Raw genomic sequence first — 24,788 nt, 5'->3', positions numbered from 1 at the left:
GTATAGTATTTTAAATTTTTCATCTCTTTGAGAAAAATCTGAACTGAAGTGGAAAATTTTTATATTATTTTGGAGAAATAGAATTGATCAATAACTTATTTCATTTTCAATGAGAAAATTCAGAATCGAAATTGAACTTTTCTTCTTCCGAGAAAATATATTGAACAGAACTTTAAATTTTTTCCTCTCTTTGAGAAAGGTCGGAAATGAATTTAAGAAAATTTAGAATTAAAGTGAAACTTTTTATCTTCATAGAAAATAATCACAATCAAAGTATAACATTTCCTATCTTCTAAGAAAAAATTTAGAGCTGAACTTTAAATTTTGTATGCCTTGGTAAACTTAAAACTGAAGTGGAAGCTATTTATTTTCTCTGGGGAAATTAGAATTGAATTGTGTTCTTTGGTAAAATTCAGATTAGAACTTGATCTTTTCTATCTTCTAAGAAAAATTTGGAACAATATTTTTAATTTTTTCATCTCTTTGAGAAAAATCGGAATTGAAGTGGAAAATTTTATATTATTTTGGGGAAATAGAATTGATCAATAACTTATTTCATTTTCATTGAGAAAATTCAGAATTGAAGTTGAACTTTTCTTCTTCCGGGGAAATATTTGGAACAGAACTTTAAATTTTTTCATCTCTTTGAGAATGGTCAGAACTGAATTTAAGAAAATTTAGAATTAAAGTGAAATTTTTTATCTTCATAGAAAATAATCACAATCATAGTATAACTTTTCCTATCTTCTACGGAGAAATTTAGAAGTGAACTTTAAATTTTTTATGTCTTGGGACTTTTCTTGTTCCGGAAAAATATTTGGAATAGAACTTTAAATTTGACTCTTTGAGAAAGGTCGGAACGTAAAAAGTTAAAAAATACCATGTTAAAAAATTCAAGAAAGTATTTACAAATTGGGGAGGGGACTCTTTGAGGTTGGAAAATGGGTTTAGGAATGACATTATGAATGGAACTTGTTCAGAAGATATAATAAAGCCATAAAAAAGTATTAAAAAAATGGAGAGGGGACTCTTTGGGGGGCCCGGGGTGGGTGTTTGGGGGACCCTTGGGGGAGGGTGTCCCTTCTGTGTCTCAATGCACAAAAAAAGTAAAAAAAATGGGGGAGGGAAGGGGAGGGGTTGAGGAGGGGAGGAGGAGGGAGGAGGGAAGGGGAGGAGGGGAGGAGGAGGAGGGAGGAGGGGAGGGGAGGAGGGGGAGGAGGTGGGAGGAGGAGGAGGGAGGAGGAGGAGGGAGGAGGTGGAGGGAGGAGGAGGAGGAAGGGGGGAGGAGGGGAGGGGAGGAGGGGAGGGGAGGAGGGGAGAGGGAGGGGGAGGAGGGAGGAAAAGGGAGGGGGGCCTTTGGGGCCAGGGGGGCCCTTTGAGGACCGGGGGGAGGGCCTTTGGGGTCCGGGGTGCCCTTTGGGGATCCGGGGGCCCTTTGAGGACCAGAGGAGGGCCTTTGAGGGTCTGAGGAGGGTGTTTGGGGGGTTGGGGCTCTATGGGAGCTTGGGGGGCCTTTGAGTACCAGGGGCTTCCTTCGGGGTTGGGGTGGGGATCGGAACCCTTTGGGGTTGGGGTAGAGGACCTCACAACACTGTTCAAATGGAACTTGTGTATTATAACGACCACAGAGTTTCACCCTCAAATTCTCTTCTAAAACCTTTCCTAAAATCTTCTTTCAAAATGTCTCTAACTGTTTCGCCGAAATAATCCCATAAAATGGATAAAACCGTTTCACCCAAATAATCCCTAAACGTAATTTCAGCGTGTTCCTTTTGTTTGGCATCTCTGCGCTAACGCATTTCAAATTTCTAGGAAACCCTTTCCTACGTTAATCTCTTCATCTCATAAATTTTCCTAGCTAAACTATTAGGGTTTCGTTAGAATATCAATTTATCTCTCCGACTTAAAGCTCCGTGAAGCCGTATTTAAAAATGGAATTTCTATCTCTTTAGACTCCCGCATAATTCCAAGATAACATGTGATGTCAATTATAATTCCTGACACTAAAGATCAATGAAGCCCTATTTGAAAATAAAATATTAATTTTTCTCTCTGACCTAAAGAACGTTTATCCCTCAGACCTAAGATTAAAGAAGCCTTAATGTTTCTTAATTCTCCCCTTCGTGAATCAATAATTTCCCCTAGCGATTATGTAAATCAATTTCACAGGTGCTACTCGTGACAGGACCACGTGGTTCAATAATTCCCCCATCGATTATGTAAATCACCCCTCATGCCATTACACGTGGCCAAACAACAACAACAGATCGATTGACCTTGACCCCCATTAGACTCGATCGATAATCCTTGAATAAATTATGTCCCGTCGGCATTAAACTAAATTGTAGATGGCAGCACGGTGTTCGTTCTGTACCTTCTGATAGGGTTCTACTTACTCTGCGGGGGGATTTCCCAGGGATGGTTTTCTTTGGAGCTTGGGGGTGGATTTTGTGGCCTGATTGGAAAAACGGTCAGAAATAAATTAAAAAGAAACAAGTTTTTTCTACTGAAAGTAAGGAGCAACATTAAAACTTAAAATGAACGGAAAATATTCCATGTATAAGGGGGATTGGTCCCTCCTTAATTCCTCCCTGTTTACGCTAAAGTTTGACCTTTTTCCCCAACTATTTAAGACCCACTGCTGAAACGTATGAGTCATTGATTTGGAATCAGACATTTGTTTAAAACACTAAAAAAACCTTATCGTGACAATCAAGGGATTGAGGAATGGGCAGTCCCTTCATATACGTAATAATTTCTGTTCATTTAAAGTTTTAATGTTGCTCCTTACTTTCAATTGAAAAAAACACTTTTTTTTTAATTAATTTTTATCGAGGACGATGTGTTTTAAAATGTTGTCACAAATGGGCTAAAATTTTAGGTGGTTGAGTTTTATAAAACAGTTTTCAAATCATTTGCAGAAAAACCAAAGTTTCATAATATTATATATTTTAAACTTTATAAGATGAGGGTTTTGAATATAAATCACTATTTTATTGCTAGACAATAGTCATATTCTAGACAGCCATTGTGTTCATTGTTCATTCTCGTTTTTGCATTTGACATTTTGTCACTTATATTTTAAAGTTCCCGAAGAAGTTGTTAGGAAAAATGTAAGAGTTCATAGTTCTTTTAAAAGTTTTTTTCTATTTTTAATTTTAAATTTACAAAAAATCGCACTCAATAAATAAGGGGACAAGGGGAGGATAGTCATTTTGGTAAATATTGTTCGTTACTAAAGTAAGCAAATGATGTGTTCTTCTTTTCCTTTTCCTATTACGTTGTGTGAAAAACTATTGTTCCTCCTACAGTATCTGATACTAGTTTATCCTAATTCATATCAAAATAAATATAAACGAAATAAATACAACAACTAAAGAGTCGTTTAAACATGAAAAAAAAATAACAGAAAAGGACTGTTACCCTTCATTCCTCGTAACGCTGCAATAGTTGATATACTTTACTGAATTGTTATTTTCAATGAGATTGCTGAAAGTAATTCTAATTTTTGGAAAATCAATAAAATTGTAACAGTTTACCACCATTGAGCATCTTTTTCATCGAACGAAGTTTTCAGTAAAGTTCTTCCTGTCAACCAATTTGGGTGTAGATCATTTCTCTCATGAATTGTCACTTTTTTGTCAATAATTTTCAAATTTCTCCCCAGCTTATTCTTTTTTTTGCTTTCCTAATTATCTTAGCTTGTCTAAAAGTCTGGGTTCATATTCGCTTTTCTGGACAATTGGTAGCAATGTGCCTAGCTCAAGTGGTGATTGCCATGGTCATCATATTTTTCATCGTTTTTCAAAGGCGCCATAGTCCTTTCAGCATCATCGCTTTTTTCACTGTTCTTGTCGTCGTAACTTGACCCAAAATCTGGGGACAGGTCACTTTTTTATGAATCGTAATTTTTTTTGCCAATTAGGTGCAGATCCTTTTTCTCATGGGCATCTCTTTTTACCAATTGAATGAAGTTTGCCTAGGTGAGGTGGGGATTACCATTATTGATAATTTCTCCCCATATAGGTGCATATTAATCAATCAATAAATTTATTCAATCAATATATTCACAACAAAAAACACTTCAACATAGTCTCCCCCGTAAGGCTCTATAGCCAGGAAAAAAACAGGAAAATAAAAAATGAAACAAATACATAAGAAAACACATTTTCAAGGATTCCCAACTCTATTAGATTCAACACAAGAAAAGAAAAAAAAATACAATCATCCACCTCAAAAAGCCCAAAACCACAAACTAAGCATAGCGCTACCGCAGGAATTAAAGTTATTTAAAATTGTATATTTGAAACCAAGCCATGATATGATTTTCTTTCTTTTCTCATGATACTGACTTATGTCAAAGGTTGTTTACAGATCATTTTCTTCACAATCGTCACTTTTCTCGTTCATTGGTAACAGTTTGTCTAGCTTAATTTGTCATAGCAGTCACAAACTTTAGCGACGGATCACTTTCCTCAAGACTGAAGTTTTTGTTGCCATTTGGGTGTAGTTTGAATAGCTCAGATGGTGACTGTCATGGTTGTCATGTTTCCCATCATTTAGGTGCATTTTGCTTTTCTCAGTTTTCATGTCGTCGTAACTTGACTCACCAATGTCGTTTTAAATGCCGTCGTAACATTTTCTCACGAATTAGGTCAAATTTACCATTTCATCCCTTACAGTTCAAATTTTCGGTGCAGATCACTTTTCTCATAATCCTCGTTTTCTCGTCAATAGTAGTAAGCTAGTATAAGGTTAAGAAGGGACAAGAAAAGGGACAAGGAAACTTTCGCCTGAGGCATGAATATACACTACAGTTTGACGTGCACATTGCAAAAAACGACCAATCCTTTTATACCTGTAAAGTGGCCAAACACGTTTTGAAACTATAGTCAAGGTTGTATAAGACAATCAGACTGGTTTTTTGCTATTGATATCAATTTCACAAGAATATGCACTACAGTTTCACGGGGGCATTTTAAAAAGCTGGCAGTACGAGTGGGGATTCCCCACTGGTTCCTGAAGTCTAGCTTGTTACACAAGTTTGCTTCAACTCCACGTTTTCATGGATGCTACAATCAGAATTATTTGATCGAAATTTGCAAAAAGGGATAAGGGATTCGCGAATTGGACTGTACGAACGATCTTATTTGAATAATAGGGAAAAGACAGGGCTAGATAACATTTGCGAACTGGATCCTTTGACGATGCAGAAAAAGGGTTGAAGTGATTAGCAGTTAGGGTAACCTCAATGGCGTTTGAACAGTGTTGTCAGTTTAAAATAGAGTCTAACGTTATAGTATACTAGAAAGTTGATACTAAGAGAGATGTAGATGGCAAGAAATTAATTTTAACAATGGATAGCTTTACTTCTTCCATGTGTTCTGTATAATACACAAGTGGCGTTTGAACAGTGTTGTCAGTTTAAAATAGAGTCTAACGTTATAGTATACTACAAAGTTGATACTAAGAGAGATGTAGATGGCAAGAAGATAATTTTAATAATGAAATTCAGAACAAACCTTAGAAATCCTTGCAAATCAAGTTGTAAGGTGTATGTGAGTACGAACCATCAAAGATCATAAGCACCAATGACCCTAAACAGCAGAGACACCAACCCCCTAAAAGTCCCTTATCCCCAAACTCGAAGGGCACCCCTCCCCTCCAATTTTTTGGCCCCCTCCTCCCTTTTTTGGAATTTTTTTTTTGATTTTTGTTTAAATTTTTTTTATTATTTTCTTTTTTTAACATGATATATTTTTTAAACTTTTTTTATATGTCTTCGAATGAGATGAAACATACTTAAAACAAAACAAAAAAAAATCATAGTTACATTCTATTGATTTTTCAAAGTTCATTTTGAATTTCTTTCGTTGAAATGGAAGAGTCGGAATATTTCAATAGTATTTTGTCGTGGTTTCCCTTTTCAAACTTACATTCTCATGATTTTCCAAAGTTCATTTTGGATTTCTTTCGTTGAAATGCAAGAGTTGGAATATTTCAGTAGTGTTTTGTCGTGGTTTACCTTGTCACACTTACATTCTCTTGATTTTTCAAAGTTCATTTTGGGTATCTTTCGTTGAAATGCAATAGTTAGAATATTTCAGTAGTGTTTTGTTATTGTTTAACTGGTCACAGTTACATTCTCTTGATTTTTCAAAGTTCATTTTGAATTTCTTTCGTTGAAATGCAAGAGTTTGAATATTTCAGTAGTGTTTTGATATGGTTTACATTGTCACAGTTACATTCTCTTGATTTTTCAAAGTTCATTTTGGATTTCTTTCGTTGAAATGCAAGAGTTGGAATATTTCAGTAGTGTTTTGTCGTGGTTTACCTTGTCACAGTTACATTCACTTGATTTTTCAAAGTTCTTTGTTTTGTTGTGGTTTACTTTGTCACACTTACATTCTCTTAATTTTTCAAAGTTTATTTTGGATTTCTTTCGTTGAAATGCAAGAGTTGGAATATTTCAGTAGTCTTTTGTAGTGGTTTACCTTGTCCCAGTTAAATTCTATTAATTTTTCAAAGTTCATTTTTTGTCGTGGTTTACCTTGTCACACTTACATTCTATTGATTTTTCAAAGTTCATTTTGGATTTCTTTCATTGAAATGCAAGAGTTTGAATATTTCAGTAGTGTTTTGTTATGGTTTACATTGGCACAGTTACATTCTCTTGATTTTTCAAAGTTCATTTTGGATTTCTTTCGTTGAAATGCAAGAGTTGGAATATTTCAGTAGTGGTTTGTCGTGGTTTACCTTGTCACAGTTACATTCTCTTGATTTTTCAAAGTTCATTTTAGATTTCTTTCGTTGAAGTGCAAGAGTTGGAATATTTCAGTAGTGTTTTGTCGTGGTTTACCTTGTCACAGTTATATTCTCTTGATTTTTCAAAGTTGATTTTGGATTTCTTTCGGTGAAATGCAAGAGCTGGAATATTTCAGTAATGATTTGTCGTGGTTTACCTTGTCACAGTTACATTCTCTTGATTTTTCAAAGTTCATTTTGGATTTCTTTCGTTGAAATGCAAGAGTTGAAATATTTCAGTAGTGTTTTGTCGTGGTTTACCTTGTCACAGTTACATTCTATTGATTTTTGAAAGTTAATTTTGGATTTCTTTCGTTTAAATGCATGAGTTGAAAACATCATTTGTCAGTTATGTTGGACAAAAATTTTTTTATCAAGGAAATATCTGAATGTGTTTAAGGTATAGTACGAATGGCTTACAAAAAACACGGAAATACTATCAGAATGATAAATTCTTTATCAACATCCGTTGTTGGATATGTCATTATGAAAAAAAAATTGTAAGTAAGTAAAAAAGTAAGTAAGTAACAAACTCTTTCTTGAATTCACCTCTTGGATACACAGTACAGAAATTTAGTTCAGGAAATTATGAAAAAAAATTGAACAAATTCTGTTTTAACATTCATTATCGATTGATGTCGCTTCCTAGACAGACAATACACCAATTTCACAAAATCTAAGTATAGGAGTGATTAAATTCCATATCAACATTCATTTCTCGGATACATAGGAAAAAGTTGACAAAATCTAAGTATCAGAGTGAATAAATGCTTTATCAGCATCCTTTGTTGAATATATCGGATAAAAGTGACAAAATCTAAGTAGCAGAGTGTATAAGTGCATTATCAACATCATTTGTCGGATACGTCAGTTAAAATTGACATGTCGGATAAAATTGACAAAATCTAAGTGTCAGAGTGAACTTTTTTTTCTCAACATCTTCTGTCAGATATATCGAATATAATTGACAAAATCTAAGTGTTAGAGTGAATAATTTTTTTTATCAACATCCTCTGTCTGATACATCGGATAAAATTGACCAAATCTAAGTATCAGACAGAATTAATGCTTTATCAACATCATTTGTCAGTTATGTCGGACAAAATTTTTTTATCAAGGAAATATCTGAATGCGTTTAAGGTAAAGTACGAATGGCTTGCAAAAAACACGAAAATACTATCAGAATGAATAAATTCTTTATAAATATCCGATGTTGGATATGTCATTATGAAAAAAAAAATGTAAGAATGTAAAAAATTAAGTAAGTAATAAACTCTTTCTTGAATTCACCTCTTGGATACACAATACAGAAATTTAATTTGGATACACAATACCGACAATAGGTATTGGTATAAAAACACTATATGACAATTATATAACAATTATAATTATATAACAAAAACACAATAATAACAATTATATTCGATGTATCTGACAATAGGTATTGGTATACAAAAAATTTATTCACTCTGACGCTTAGATTTTTTCAATTTTATCACATGTATTCGAGAAAGGGTTGTTGATATAGAATTTAATCACTCTGATAATTAGATTTTGTCAATTTTATCCGACATATCCAATAAATGATGTTGTTAAAGCATTTATTCATTCTGAAATTTAGATTTTGTCAATTTTATTTGATGTATCTGAGAAAGGATGTTGATAAAAAAAAAATTACTCTGACGCTTAGATTCTGTCAATTTTATCCGATGTATCTGACAAAAGATGTTGATAAAAAAAAAATTCACTCTAACGCTTAGATTTTGTCAAATTTTTCCTATGTATCCGAGAAATGAATGTTGATATAGAATTTAATCACTCCTATACTTAGATTTTGTGATAGTTCTGTATTTTCTGTCTAGGAAGCGATTTCAATCGATAATGAACGTTAAAAAAGAATTTGTTCATTTTTTTTCATAATTTCCATAATTAAATTTCTGTATTGTGTATCCAAGAGGTGAATTCAAGAAAGAGTTTGTTAGGCCTACTTACTTACTTTTTTACATACTTACAATTTTTTTTTCATAATGACACATCCAACAAAGGATGTTGATAAATAATTTATTCATTCTGATAGTATTTTCGTGTTTTTTTTGCAAGCCCTTCGTACTATGCCTTAAACACATTCAGATATTTCCTTGATAAAAAAATGTTGTCCGACATATCCGACAAATTGTGTTGATAAAGCATTTGTTCAATCCGATGCTTACATTTTGTCAATTTTATCCGATATATCTAACAGAGGATGCTTATAAAAAAATCATTCACTCTAACACTTAGATTTTGTCAATTATATTCTATGTATCTGACAAAAGATGTTGAGAAAAAAAAATGTTCACTCTGACACTTAGATTTTTTCAATTTAATCCGGCATGTCAATTTTAACTGACGTATCCGACAAATGATGTTGATAATGCATTTATTCACTCTGGTACTTAGATTTTGTCACTTTTATCCGATATTTTCGACAAAGGTTGCTGATAAGGCATTTATTCACTCTGATACTTAGATTTTGTCAATTATATTCGATGTATCTGACAATAGATATTGGTGTAAAAAAATTTATTCACTCTGACGCTTAGATTTTTTCAATTTTATCCCATGTATTCGAGAAAAGGTTGTTGATATAGAATTTGATCACTCTGATACTTCGATTTTGTCAATTTTATCCGACATATCCGATAAATGATGTTGTTAAATCATTTATTCATTATGAAATTTAGATTTTGTCAATTTTATTTGATGTATCTGAGAAAAAATGTTGATAAGAAAAAATACTCTGACACTTAGATTCTGTCAATTTTTTCCGATGTATCTGACAAAATATGTTGATAAAAAATTTATTCACTCTAACACTTAGATGTTGTAAACTTTTTCTTATGTATCCGAGAAATGAATGTTGATATGGAATTTAATCACTCCTATACTTAGATTTTGTGAAATTGCTATATTGTCTGTCTAGGAACCGACATCAATCGATAATGAATGTTAATAAAGAATTTGTTCAATTTTTTTCATAATTTCCTGAATTAAATTTCTGTATTGTGTATCCAAGAAGTGAATTCAAGAAAGAGTTTGCTACTTACTTACTTTTTTACTTATTTACAATTTTTTTCATAATGACATATCCAACAACAGATGTTGATAAAGAATTTATTCATTCTGATAGTATTTTCGTGTTTTTTGCAAGCAAGTCATACTATATCTTAAACGCAATTTTATATTTCCTTGATAAAAAAAATTTTGTCCGACATAAACAACAAATCATGTTTCCAGCTTATGCATTTCAACGACAGAAATCAAAAATGAAATTTGAAAAATAAATAGAATGTAACTGTGTTAAAGTAAACCACGACAAAACACTACTGAAATATTTCAACTCTTCCATTTCAACGAAAGAAATCCAAAATGAACTTTGAAAAATCAAGAGAATGTAACTGTGACAAGATAAAGCACAACAAAACACTACTGAAATATTCCAGCTCTTGCTTTTCAATGTAAGAATTTCTAATTAAACTCTGAAAACTCCGGAGAATCTTACAGTTTCAAGTTAAAGCGCGACACACCACCATTGAAATATTTTAACTCTTCCACTTCAATGAAAGAAATCCAAAATGATCTTTGAAAAATCAAGAGAATGTAAGTGTGACAATGTAAACCACGACAAAACACTCCTGAAATATTTCAACTCTTGCATTTCATTGAAAGAAATTCCAAAATGAACTTTGAAAAATCAAGAGAATATAAGTGTGACAAGGTAAACCATAACAAAACACTACTGGAATATTCCAACTCCTGCATTTCAACGAAAGAAATCCAAAATGAACTTTGAAAAATCAAGAGAATGTAACTGCGACAATAAAAACCATAACAAAACACTACTGAAATATTCAAATTCTTGCATTTCAACGAAAGAAATCCAAGATGAACTTTAAAAAATCAAGAGAATGTAACTGTGACAAGGTAAACCATAACAAAACACTACTGAAATATTCCAACTCTTGCATTTCAATGAAAGAAACCCAAAATGAACTTTGAAAAATCAAGAGAATGTAATTATTATGAGGTAATCCACAACAAAACACTACTGAAATATTCCAACTCTTTCATTTCAACAAAAGAAATCCAAAATCAACTTTGAAAAATCAATAGAATTTAACTATGATTTTTTTGTTTTTCCTTAAGTATTTTTTATCTCATTCGAAGACATGTAAAAAAAAAGTTGAAAAAATATATCATGTTAAAAAAAGAAAATAATAAAAAAAAATTAAAAAAAATCGAAAAAAAAAATTCCAACAAAATGGGGGGAGGGGGCCAAAAATTTGGAGGGGAGGGGGGATCCCTTCGAGTTTGGGGAGAGGGAACCTTTGGGGGTTGGTGTCTCTGCTGGTTAGGGTCGTTGGTGCTTATTATCCTTGATGGTTAGTACTCACATACACCTTACTACATGATTTTCAAGGATTTATAAGGTTTTTTATTAATTTCATTATTAAAATTATTTTATTGCCATCTACATCTCTCTTAGTATAAACTTTTTAGTATACTATAACGTTAGACTCTATTTTAAACTGACAACACTGTTCAAACGCCACTTGTGTATTATACAGAACACATCGAAGAAGTAAAGCTATCCATTATTAAAATTCTTTTCTTACCATCTACATCTCTCTTAGTATCAACTTTCTAGTATACTATAACGTTAGACTCTATTTTAAACTGACAACACTGTTAAAGCGCCATTGAGGTTACCTTAACTGCTAATCACTTTAACTCTTTTTCTCCATTGTCATATGATCCAATTCGCAAATTTTATCTAGCTCTGTTTTTTCCCCTATTATTCAAATAAGATCGTTCGTACTGTCCAATTCGCGAATCCCTTATCCCTTTTTGCAAATGTCAATCAAACAATTCTGATTGTAGCATCCATGAAAACGTGGAGTTGAAGCAAACTTGTGTAACAAGCTAGACTTCAGGAACCAGTGGGGAATCCCCACTCGTACTGCCAGCTTTTTAAAATGCCCCCGTGAAAGTGTAGTGCATATTCTTGTGAAATTGATATCAATAGCAAAAAACCACTCTGGTTGTATTATACAACCTTGACTATAGTTTCAAAAAATGTTTTGCCATTTTATAGGTATAAAAGGATTGGTCGCTTTTTGCAATGTGCATGTGAAACTGTAGTGTATATTCATGCCTCAGGCGTAAGTTTCCTTGTCCCTTTCCTTGTCCCTTCTTAACCTTATAGAAGCTTACTACTGTCAATTAGGTGCAGATCCTTCCACTTCGTCACATACAATTTAAAGTTTCGGTTCAGATCACTTTTCTTATAATCCTCATTTTCTCACCAATTAGGTGCAGATCCTTCCATTTCACCCTAACAACATAAATTTTCGGTGCAGATGACCTTTCTCATAATCCTTATTTTCTCACCGATTAGATGCGGCCTCTTCCATTTCATCCCGTAGAATTTATAGTTTTGATGTAGATCACTTTTCTCATAGTCCTCATTTTATCACCAATTAGCTGCATCTCCTTCCATTTCATCCCGTACAATTTAAAGTTTCGGTGCACATCACTTTTCTCATAATCCTTATTTTATCACCAATTAGATGCGGACTCTTACATTTCATCCCGTACAATTTGAAGTTTTGACGTAGATCACTTTTCTCATAGTCCTCATTTTCTCACCAATTAGCTGCATATCCTGCCATTTCATTCCGTACAATTTAAAGTTTCGCTGCAGATCACTTTTACTATTACCCTCATTTTCTCACCAATTTGGTGCATATTCTCAGATTTCATCCCGCACAATTTAAAGTTTTAGTGCTGATCGCTTTTCTCATATTCCTCATTTTTTCACCAATTAGGTGCAATCCTTCCATTTTACCCCGTACAATTTAAAGTTTCGGTGCAGATCATCTTTCCCATAATCCTCATTTTCTCACCGATTAGGTGCATGCTCTTTCATTTCATCCTGTACAATTTAAAGTTTCCGTGCAGATCACTTTTCTCACAATCCTCGTTTTCTCATCACTTAGGTGTAGAATCTTCCATTTTATGCCGTACAATTTGAAGTCAATGCAGATCACTTTTCTCGTAGTCTTAACTTTCTCACCAATTAGGTACACATCCTTCCATTTCATCCCGTACAATTTTAAGTTTCGGTGCAGATCATTTTTGTTATAAGTCTCATTTTCTCGTCAATTAGGTGCAGATTCTTCCATTTCATCCCTTACAATTTTAATTTGTCATCGAACTAGAGCTCCAAGTTTCACTCAAGTTATTTTGGCTGACTTTCTTTAATTGTTAAATTTTCATACCTGGAATCGTCATGACATTCACTTTCCCCGTCAATTAGGTGAAGGTCGATCTTATTGATTCCCTTTAATGCTCTGAATATAGAATTTAAGAAGTGCTGGATTCGGTAAATTAAACTTCCATTTTTTGGCTGATACCCATCATATGATTTAGTTTCATCCCTTTTAAGGTCCAGTTGTTCATTTTTACTATAACTTTACATTGTTATCTTTATATAGCAAATATGGCTAAGTAAGGGAGTGAATTTCCTACCTATCATGGTTGCTATATTTCTCAACAGCACTTACTCGATTTCACGTTTGAGAAAGCATTCTTTTATTACTAGCTTACAAGTGACACAAATATTTTACATTTTTGAATTTTTGTCTTTTTGTAATAAGACGGTAACAATTAGGATCTAAACATTCTCTAAAAATTTGAGACGTTATTATACGTCAGCTTACGTATAATGTACATGTGCGTTTCTTGATTAATTTTTTTATTAGCGCAGATAAAACAGAAGAAAAAAGTTGTATCTCTCCGTTTTTTACCTTTTTGAGATAGGAAGCTGAAAATTGTAGTTAAATTTGATTGTTTTAATTCATTTTAAAAGTGTACTCTATAATACAGGGCTAAGGAAGAACAAAATCACAAGTTTGTATTTTGTTGGGAATCTTTTCCGTCAGTTCCCATACCCAAAAGATTGCTTATTCGGATCAATGCGAGAATTGGTGAGCCAAATGAATGCCCTAAAATTTTTGTAATTTTCAAATAGGAAGATAAAAGTAATATTTAAATATTATCTACTAATATATGACGTCGTAATACGTGAGCTTATGCATGGTGCATTTCTCTGTTTATTTTTTTATTAAACCAGAAAAAAAGGGTTATATTATTTCTATTTTTTTACCTTTATGAGATAGGGAGCTGAAAATTCTGATTTTCACAATTTTCTTATGATGTTTATTTGGATTTATAATAGGAATTCATTTTATAATATAGGGCTAATGAAGAATGACGCCAAAAGATTCGGATTTCTTGTGGAATCTTTACCGGGCGTTTCCATACCCAAGGAATTGTTTATTCGACTCAATGCTAAGAATTGTTTAGCAGAGCAAGTGCTGTGAAATTTCTGTATTTTTAGAATATCAGGTAGGTAATTACGATTTAAATACTCTCTTTTATTATACGATGGCATAAAGTGTCAGCTTATGTACGCCGTAACCGTTCACTTTTTGGTTTTGTTTTTACTAGCAAAGCGGTCTTATTTTGTCTTATTTTGTCATTCATAGTAAATTTTGCACATTTTAATATTGACATCCTTTATAAGCTAATTTCTGCTCATTTAAAGTTTTTAAATTCACCTTTTACTCTTCATTGCAAAACTTCTTTCTTTAATTAGAAAAAATGAAATGGGCCAAAACATTGGTTCCTTCAGCATTCCTTTTTCCTGCCTAATATACTTGCGAGCTCATTATCTACTTTCCCTATTGGCGCAATAAATTCTTTTTACCTGGACAATAGATTTCTTTATACTTGAAGTGTGTTCCACGAGCGACCGACGACGGGCTGGCACGTCATCACTCCTGGCTTTCAGCACAAAACCACCTCGTCCGTCATCAAGTCTGCGATCTCTTTCTGCAGCCGGATCCATCGTCTCACTTCTAAGTGAAACTTGTGATCCGCGGAAGTTATTTCCACGCTGGTTTGAAGCAACCCCAAATGGAGCACTAACTCTAACTCCATAACCATGGCGGAGACCTCTTAGCCACTGTCCTTGGAAAGTACCTTGAATGAATGGGAATTACTCTATATGATAGAAAAAAAGTTCTGAAATGTTATGAGTAGCCTTAATAAGCTTTGAGCATACTTGAGAATAATTGATCAACTGTAAAAAAACCAATACAAAAAAAAAAAACAAAAAAAAAAATATATATATATTGTTGTTTGCAATTATTGTCATCTACAATCTTGCAAAGATGATTACTCTTTCGGCTTAATCAAATCTTTCGAAGACACTGGATTAAGTAGGAAAGAAGTAGGCTTAAATGGCTTAAGTAGGCTTAAGTAGACTCAAGTGGGTACAAAAAAAGTACCAGTAAGGTAAAGTCCTTATAATGACAATGTTTCCATTTCGACGTGAAAATTCACACTTTGGGGTCAGGGCAATGCTTTTTCCCAAAGTGGGAAAATTCAATAAAAGACATACATTTTTTTATATATTTTTTAAATATATTCGTTTTACTATTACTGAATTTTTTCCGTTTTTGTGATTTAAAAGCCTCATATTTGCTGATATCATGGTTCTTATGCCTTTATTGATTTCATTCATCATGGGAAATTCAAAAGACAATGGAAAGCTAGTTCAGCATATAGTTTTGTGCTTTAATTCAGCCCCACCCCCCAAAAGTCATAGTCTTATAATTAAGCTTTTTACATGATTCGCAACATCTCAGTTTTCTGTTTTAAGACTGAAAACATTTTGTAAACGGGGTGTCTTTAAATTTAGAGAGACTAAGCACGATCGTTAACAATCTGTTATCTTTCATCTGTAGAATATGGTCTAGTCAATTCAAGCTTTCTTTTAGTATAACTTTACAAAGTGGGACCAAGCAACATTTTTGCAAGGCTTATGGTTTGATACATAAATAACAGCTTTGTCACATCATCCCCATACATACGACGTCAGCTCGCAGGCTTATCATTTAATTTCTAATGTCTGTTTTTCAACTGCGAAAAACCCCCTTCGCCTAGGCTATTATAATTTCCACATCTCAACCGCATTCACCTAACTAAATAAGTTAAGATATATCCTTGATCAGCTTTCTAGTTACCTGTTATCATCTCTTCACCCTAAAATATCTCTAGTGTGGAAGACTTAGTCTTCTTAACCTTAATTTTTAAATATGTTTTTGTACCCTGAACTTCCAAAACCTCCGAAAATTCATTCATTTTACCCACATCTATGGTATTCAAACCGTCTGGACAATCTCAGTCTAAGAGAGTCTATTTATTGCTATTTTGCAAGCTTTTTTCTTAAAATTATTCCATCCATCGCACCTTTTGAATTCAAAGCTCTCCAGTTTCATATCCAAATGCTCTCAGGGAGTTCCACTCGAATTATCAACTAGTAGTCTGTCAACATCATAACCACCCTCAAGACTACTTTTTAGGATTTTCAGCTTCAATTTAACTCCCGAGACTACTAGATGGTGACCTTTACTTCTAAAATCAATAACGACACTTCTGTAAACCCAAGTGTCCTGTATCAATCCTTTCAGTCTCTGATTTACAGTCAAAAGATCAATAAGGTTAGTCGTCTTGCCATCATGTAAGCACGATCTTAATATATCAGTTATTTTGTGATCAAATCACACATTAGTTATAGCTAGATTATTGTACCTATAAGAATGTAGCAGTCTATCACAATGGTTATTTTCCTCCCCTACGTCAAATTTACCTAAGCTAGCACGCCATGCATCCTATTTTCAAACAGTTCGTGGTAACGAATTGTAAGTATGGAGCACGTCGGCGTAATAGTAACCAAAACTGTAAAAAACTGAGTTTTGATATCAATAGATATATCAAAAGAATCAGCTTATTATGCTGATTCCAAACATATTATATTATTCAAGTTTAGTGTCACCCATCAAACGTTACGAGCCTGAGAAATTTGCCTGATTTTTGAAATGAGAATGATCATGGATCTAATGAAAATTATACCTTCAGAGTTTTCAAGCTCCTATGTGCAAAAATGTGGAATTTTGCATATTATTTTGCCGGCGGAAAAGTCACGGATGCATGTTTATTTATTATTCTTTTTTTAGGGGTGATCGTATCGACATAATGGTCCTCGAAGATCGGGAGAGGGTGGATTCGAACGGAAATTGAAAGTTTTAGTGCCCTTTTAAGAGACCAAAACCATTGGAGGGCTACTAGTCTCTTTCCAACGCCCCTTTTTTCCAAGAGTATCCAATAAAAATTTTGAGATAGCCATTTAATTCAGCACACTTGAAAAATCCAATAATTATGTCTTTTTGGGTAAAATGACCCCCCGCAGTCTGTGGGGAGAGGCATGTAAGTTATAAAATTTACCCATCGTTTACGTAGACTATAGCATTTTTTATTGGGAAGCATGCAGACGCTTTTATGGGGGGTGGGGAATTTTTCTAGGAGAATTTTCCATGGGGAGGGAAATTTCCGAGGATGAACTTTCCAGAGAAAATTTTACAATGGGGGGGTACAAAATTCCTATACTAAATTCTTTTAACTCTCTTACTTTCTCTGTGCCAACTCAATTTTGCATGTGGAGATGTTCCGGAGGAATTATCCGGGGGCTATTCCCAGCTTGTTTGGATTTCAAGAATGAGAAGGAGATTAGAAGGATATATTTCGGGAATGATCGAGAAAACGATTAGAAATTAAAGTCTTTTTCAATTGAAAGTATGCTAAGGAGAACTTTTCAAGCTGAATTGTCCGCAACAAATTATACAGGGCGGGGATTTATAGCGAGGATGGAACTGTCTGGAGAGAAGTTTTACGGGGGGGGGGAGTGTATTTTACATGGGATAAAATTTCCACGGAAGAGTTTCCCATGAGTCGGGGGGAATATTTCATAGAGGGTAAGCCAGATTTACCAGCAAAATTTGAAGAACGATCAGAAATCAATTAAAAAACCACAAGTTTTTTTTAACTGAAAATAAGAAGCAACACTAAAACTCAAAATGAAAGAAATCATTTCGTATTTCAAGGGATCGCCTCCTCCAGAATACCTTCCTCTTTACGCTAAAATTGACTGTTTGTCCCAATTTTTTAAGAACGGCTCCTGGACACAAGGACCGTTTAAATACAATAGGAAGCTTTGTTAAAAGTTCTGAAAGATTTACCGTAAAGAGCAAGGTATTGAGGAGCGGGACAAACCCCTTCATATACGGAATAATTTCTGTTCGTTTTGAGTTTTAATGTGGCTCCTTACTTTCAGCTATAATACTTGATGTTTTTTTATTTAATAATAATCTAAAGTCCATAGTTGACGAGTAGCATTTTGAAAGGGTCCAACATTTTTGCATGTACCGGTTGAATAGTATATTTTGCCTTATATTTGCCTCTCAGTCTTCTCAGAAAATAATTCGGCGCTTGAAATTGGCGCGCTGAAAGGTTTTTGGTGGCGCACCGCAAGTTTTCGGCGCGGCCTCGGGAACTAGCAGCTACCCACAGAAAGTCTAAAGGATGTTTAAATTCCTCTGTGTTCCCTCCATTTTCAGAGATTGAAATGTTACTAAATGAATTATTCTACTGCAAAATTACAATATAAAGGCCTATTTTTAATTCCACAGCGACATATTCAGTCTTCTCTTCCTCTTTCCGCAACCAAAATAAATATAAGGAATGCCGATCATCACATTACCAATGTAGACAGGGCTTGCTTATTGACTTTATTCGTAAAAACTAGGAAACAGACAAGTTCACAACTTTTTTATTTTGAATTGTTACCGCTCAATGTCTTCCCCCTAAGTCTGAAATCGATATGTGTGAATTCTGAAATCACTTTACTGAAAAAAAAGAAAAATTTTAAGAAGTGTTACTTTTTTTTTTTAATTAAAATATAAGTTTCTACGACAACTTCTATACGAAGTAACCTGGTCTAAAAAAAAAAACATAATAATAATACATTGTGCCCAGATCGCTCTTTACTTAGGCAGCGCTATTACTCTGCCTATGATAAAGTTCAAACATGCATAATTTCCGGACCTTTTAACTACGCTGAACAATATGGTTGGCTCAAAATTTTGATTGGATGTTGTTTGGGGGAATGTGGGCGTGAGAAGGGAGTAGCTACCCTCCGATCGGTTTGATTTACAAAAAGGGCACTAAGAGTTCCGATTACCAATCTAATAAGCTCCCTTCCGAATCTTATACGACCGCCCTTTCTATAAATATCTTATATGCCCCCAGGGAACAACTTACAACGCTTGATCTGAGGGCTGTAGGGGGGGGGGTGTCATCCTCAAAGACATCATTTCCGGACCTTTAAACTACGTTGTACAAAACGGTTATCTCAAAATTTTTACAGGATGCGTTTGGGAAAATGATGGGCGTGGGAGGGGGGTTGGTTGCCCTTTAATCACTTTTGACTATTAAAAAGGGCACTAGCCCCTTTAATTTCCAATCGAATTAGCCCTTTTTGAAGCTTCTACGACAACTCCTTCTTTACGAAGTGCCCTGGTCTAAAGACAAAAAAAAAATAATAATACATTTTGCCCACATCGCTCTTTAATTAGGCAGCACTATTGCGCTACCTATGATGAAGTTCAAGCATGCAAACCTTTCTCAATAAAATATACTATATGTAAGCAATGAATGGATTACCTAGCTCACACGTCATAACCTGAAGACTGTGGGGAGGTTGACATCCCCAAAGACATTACTATTGGACCTTTCAATAAAGCTGAACAAAATAGTTCTCTCAAAATTTTGATTGAATGTGTTTTGGAGAATGATAGGTTTGCGGGGGAGGGGTTGGTTGCCCTCCATTCACTTTTGACTCTTAAAAAGGGCACTTTATCTTCTGACTTCCAAGCGAATGAACCCCATCCGATCCGAAGTTTATACGATCATTCGTTCTATAAAAACCTTATATGCCCGGGGCACAGCTTAGATCTTTGCCCCTGGGCTCTGAAGAGTTTTCTCTCCCTTGAAGGCATTGCTATATGCTTTTTAAACTATTGTGAACAAAATGGCTATCTCAAAATTTTGATCAGATGTGTTTGGGGAAAAGAGGGTGCTAGGGAGGGGGGACTAGTTGCCTACAATCAATTTTAATTCTTAAAATGGAATTAAAACAGTACATTTCCAATAATAATGAGCTTCCTTTAAAGTTCACACAACCAACCCTTCCATTAAAAGCTTATATCCCCCAGGGGTATAACTTACAATTCTTGCCCTGAGGGCTGTGGGGGTTTGTCATCTTCAAAGACATAATTTCTGGACCTTTCAACTACGCTGAACAAAAAGGGTATCTCAAAATTTTGACTAGACCTGTTTGGGGAAATGATGGGCGTGGGAGGGGGTTTGATTGCCATCCAATCATTTTCGACTGTTAAAAAGGGCACTAGCCCCTTCAATTTCTAATCGAGTGATTCGTTTTCGAAGTTTATACAATAACTCTTTCTATTCGAAGTGCCCTTGTCTAAATAAAAAATAATAATAATAGATTGTGCCCATATCACTCTTTACCTAGGCAGCGCTATTGCGCTGCCTATGATAAAGTGAGGAACTGCAATTCTATCATTAATAACTTCTTCACTTCGGCATGGCTGAGGAGCTTCTTAATCATCATAAGCCTTACTATGTATCCTATTCTTCCTACCTGAGTAAACAAATCCTTGTTTTAATTCTTACTTAATTTCTTAATTGTTAACCCTGGAAGATAGTTTCTGAAACTGCTAACAAGTTCAAAACGTCTGAATTTTTCAACACAGATGTCAATACTATCGTTATCAGTCAGCGTCGTAACGTTCAATGTTGCATTCAATGTTGCATCGTTCAATGTAACGTTCAATCTTGCATCACTCGTGTTATCTAAATCATTAATATGAATATGGTCTCAAAAACAGCAAGGGGTTCCACCAATGCAGCTTAGGGACTAACAACTTCTTTCCAAGTATACACAAAATGCTTAAGCTGACTTAGAACCAAACAGCAAGAAGTCCTTGGGACTTCTAGCTGAATGAGGGCTCTGTACAAGCCTGGACCCATTTTAGTCACTACATGGTTTTAGCCCTTGACGATACTCTCATATTAACAGCAGTCAACCTCCTGTACAAACAGTCTCAAACCAATTGCCAATGAGTAATTATAAATTTATGCCTACAAGTATTATATGCCTACAGCTTATTTGGAGAGCTTGATAACTAAAATAGCTAGAGATAGATTATTCAGCCCACCAAAACAAGCAAAACCAAGAAGAAGAAGAATTATCGATTGATCAAAATCCAGTTCAATGCTTTGTCATTTACTAGGCTATAATTTCTTTGAGGGGTTGGCACTCCTTTAAGTTAAGATCAAGTCTCTTTTTTCAGTTCGTTGAGGGACAAGTTATCTTCAAAGATCATTTCAAACTTCTTTTTATATGTGGGAGGGGGTTACTTCATTTTGATTAGAAAGGCCGTGGACATCTAGTCTAAACATCCCTCTACAATTTCCTTTCTTCTCTGTGTTAACTGGATTTTTAGTCCAGTTTTTAGATGATTTGTTATTTCGATTATTAATTTTATTTCAGTTTAATTTAATTTTTTCATTTTTATACTTTTTCTACCTTCTTTATCTATTTTTCAGTAGGTCTCAGATAAGTATGCAGAACAATTCCACGTTTCTTCTAAAGTCCAGAGAAATTCTTATCTTTAGTAGAAAAAAAAGATATAAAAGGGATACTAAATTGCCAAAACTTGTCAAGGAAACTCGAAGGCAAAACTGGATTTTGCATATGAATTTCCGAAGAGAATGCTTCATTGGCAGAGTTCCAAGTAGAAGATGAAATAGCGCCAAAACAGTGCACTTGTTTCCATCGAACCTTCGTAGAAGAAAATAAAAACATTTTTCTCAGGCTTTTTAGCTTGTCATAAAGAGTCTTTCTACAACTTCGTCTTCTTGGATATCATCCAAATATAGTCTCCATCATCCATTCATAAGAATAAATGAATAAACTAATAAGTGCGCCTTTTCTTTGGATTGTGTTTGGGACTTGAAATCTTAAAAGTAGTATAAATGTGAAAAAAGTCTTTAACCGAAGAAACGATATTACGTTGAGACTAGGTGTTAAGTAAAATAGGTGTTAAATATAAAGGTTTGACAGTTGGGGTGAAATTTGTGGTGAAATTTAAAACCTCCCAGATTTATGAAAAAGGTTAAACACAGGAGCCGTGTGTCAGGGTTCCTCAAGAGGTATCAGTTGCTATAGATAAAGGGGAGGAGGGCAGTTACTCAGTCCAAATCTCGTTTTGTCCCTGATTTTTACTTTTCCTCTCCAACAGTTTCAAACATAAACCGCTTCTGTGATTATATTTGTAATTATAATTGTGTACTTGTAATGTTATTTTTCAAACATTACGAATCGTTTAAGGATTAACTTGGCTCAGTTTTACCCTCTACTCGGAAAATAAGCTTGCTCCCTCTAGATTTCTTTTTTTTTAGTTACGCCAATGGGTTTGCCCTATCCCCACTTGTTTGTGTAACAAATATTTTAATTATTATTTTTGTCATTTCCGCTTGAATAATTCACATATTTTAGACACAAATGCATTAGACGTCTTAAAAGGCAATATTCTTTTTAATCTCTTTATTACTTAACCACTATGTGGCTACTGAGGCAGTTCTGGTTATGCTTATGTTCTTTTATGCTTTTTTCAACAATCGAACGGCAATAAAATATACTACGAGTATTAATGATTAATAATCTTAAACATTTATAATTTGAACACCCGTAGGAATTGCTAAAAAATTTATTTTTAAAGTTAAACTAGATAGAACAAACATGAGATACTGACATTATCAAACGTTTAAATCAGGGGGCTCCCTTTTTGTATGTCTTTTCTGCAGTCTTTGGATAACCCCTTTGAATAGGCTGCTTGAACCCCGTTTTATACAGGCATCTTCGATAATACTGCTAAATAACTTGAAATATACCAATGGTATGTGGGTATTTTTTATACGCCCACTGGTCCTTGGTAAGAAGTTCAGTTATATTACTTTTAGTGAACCTAAGTGCCTTATTGGGGAAGTTCCGGACCAATTTAAAACTAAAATTGACAATTTCCACAGAATTTTAAATATTTGGAATCTATACAAAAGAGTTTATTTTTTCTAAAAGTTACTTTTTTCGAAAATACTTTTATTGAATTCAGGATTGCCCGTAACAAGGTAAACTCTCTTGGAAGAAGAGCAAAGAGGGATTCTTTTGAAAAGAAACTTACTGAGACCAAAAGTAATTCAAAAGAAACCTGGAAGGTCATCTGGGATATGATATCAAAGAAGAGCAGTGGTCAGTCTCTCTCAATAGAGGCAGATGGGACTACACTCCATGATCCTCTACAAGTAGCTGAACATTTTGCAGATTATTTCTCTAAGATTGGTCAACCAGTGCAACAGGAAAATAACCAGAGTCCTGAATCCTTCCGCGAGTATGATTTTCAAGATGATAAAGGGGGCAGAGTAGCCTTTGAGTCTGAGAAGTGTGCCAGTGATGAACTACCTAAAATTGCTGGAAGCATGAGCTCCAATTCAGCGGGGATAGATGGAATGAACATCCGAACTTTTAAGTCAGTTTTGGTTTACCTTCTGCCTTGTATTTTTCATATAATACATTGTCGCTAGAGAATGGAATCTTTCCTGGAGGTCTCAAGACAGCCAAGGTTATTCCCCTTCATAAAGGTGGCTCAAGATCTGATATTGGGAACTGGAGGCCAATCTCCATCCTTCCCCTTTTCTCGAAAATACTTTAAAAAGTTGTTCATCGACGTCTCTACCAGTATTTGACACAGCATGGTATCCTTAGTGATACTCAGTTTGGCTTCCGCAAAAGTCACTCAACTACACATGTCGTGCAACAGCTATGTGATTTTGTGAATCAGTGTCTTGATAGTGGAAAAATACCTCTCACTGATTTTATAGATTTTAAAAAGACATTTGATGCGGTTGATTTTAGTATTTTGTTAAATAGATCAAAGCTTTTAGGGGTTAAAGGGGCTTGTTTGAATTGGTTTGATTCTTTTTTAAAGGGAGGTCAATAAAGATTGTAATTGATAATGTAAATTCTAGTCCATATCTTTTGAACTGTGGTGTTCCGCAGGGTTCTGTGCTGGGTCCACTTTTATATTTGGTTTATGTAGATACTATGAGATTTTACCTTCGTGATTCGTGTCGTACATCTTTCGCTGATGACACTGCTATTTCTTTTCGTACTGTTTCTGTGGATGAGATATATAATCATGTAAATATGGTATTAAATGATTTAAGTGTGTTTACGTCTTTAAATGTGTTGCTGGTTAATGCAAAAAAGACAAGTTTTAAGGTTTTTAGTTGAATTGGTGAATCCATAGATCTCGGAGGGCGAATATTATTTTATGGCAATTCTCTAGAACAGGTTAATTTAATGAGGTATCTGAGTTTTTACCTAGATTGCAATACGTCATGGAAACGTCACAGTGATCTTGTGGCATCAAAAGCTGCAAGAGGCCTTGGAATTATACGTCCACTGAGGCACTTCCTACCAGGTCGGGTGATGTTGCTTCTTTATCATGCGGTTATTAGCCCCTATATATCGTAGGGTTGTGTGTTATGGGCTAACAATTTTTTTGGTAATTTTAGGTGTGTACAGGTATTACCGAATAAGGCAGTCCGTTTGATACGGGGGGGGGCACGTTAAAGAAACTAATAATACAATAGCTTGTTTTAGGAAACTAAAGGTGATGGATGCAGGACAAGTTCGTGAATACCAGGCTGCGGATTTTACTTACCAGTGTTTTCATAAAGTGTGTCCATCAGTGTTTTTAGATTTTTTTTTTCTGATTTGCATGATTATTATACAAGGAATACTAATAATGGCGTGGCTAGTTAGGCTATTGGGTTTGGGACGCGGGTCAGTGGTGTGACTCTGTAAGCTTAGCCAGAGTCGACCCAGCTCTAAATGG

At 34.5% G+C, this 24,788-nt stretch overlaps 1 protein-coding gene across 1 annotated transcript in view; it reads right to left on the bottom strand.

Annotated features, from left to right (window-relative positions):
* The window catches only part of jp (junctophilin), a 403,025-nt gene that overhangs the window by 344,487 nt on the left and 33,750 nt on the right, over positions 1 to 24,788 (bottom strand). The window contains exon 3 of the mRNA XM_089096954.1: positions 14,615 to 14,889. Coding sequence (XP_088953080.1) covers positions 14,615 to 14,889 — 275 coding nt within the window. The remainder of the gene's footprint in view (positions 1 to 14,614; positions 14,890 to 24,788) is intronic.

The sequence above is a fragment of the Artemia sp. Qi Xiang Cuo genome, chromosome 11 (assembly GCF_049724085.1).
Source record: "Artemia sp. Qi Xiang Cuo chromosome 11, ASM4972408v1, whole genome shotgun sequence".
Taxonomy (NCBI): domain Eukaryota; kingdom Metazoa; phylum Arthropoda; class Branchiopoda; order Anostraca; family Artemiidae; genus Artemia; species Artemia sp. Qi Xiang Cuo.
The sequence above is the reverse complement of the archived record's forward strand: the minus strand, read 5'-3'. Positions and strand labels throughout refer to the sequence as shown.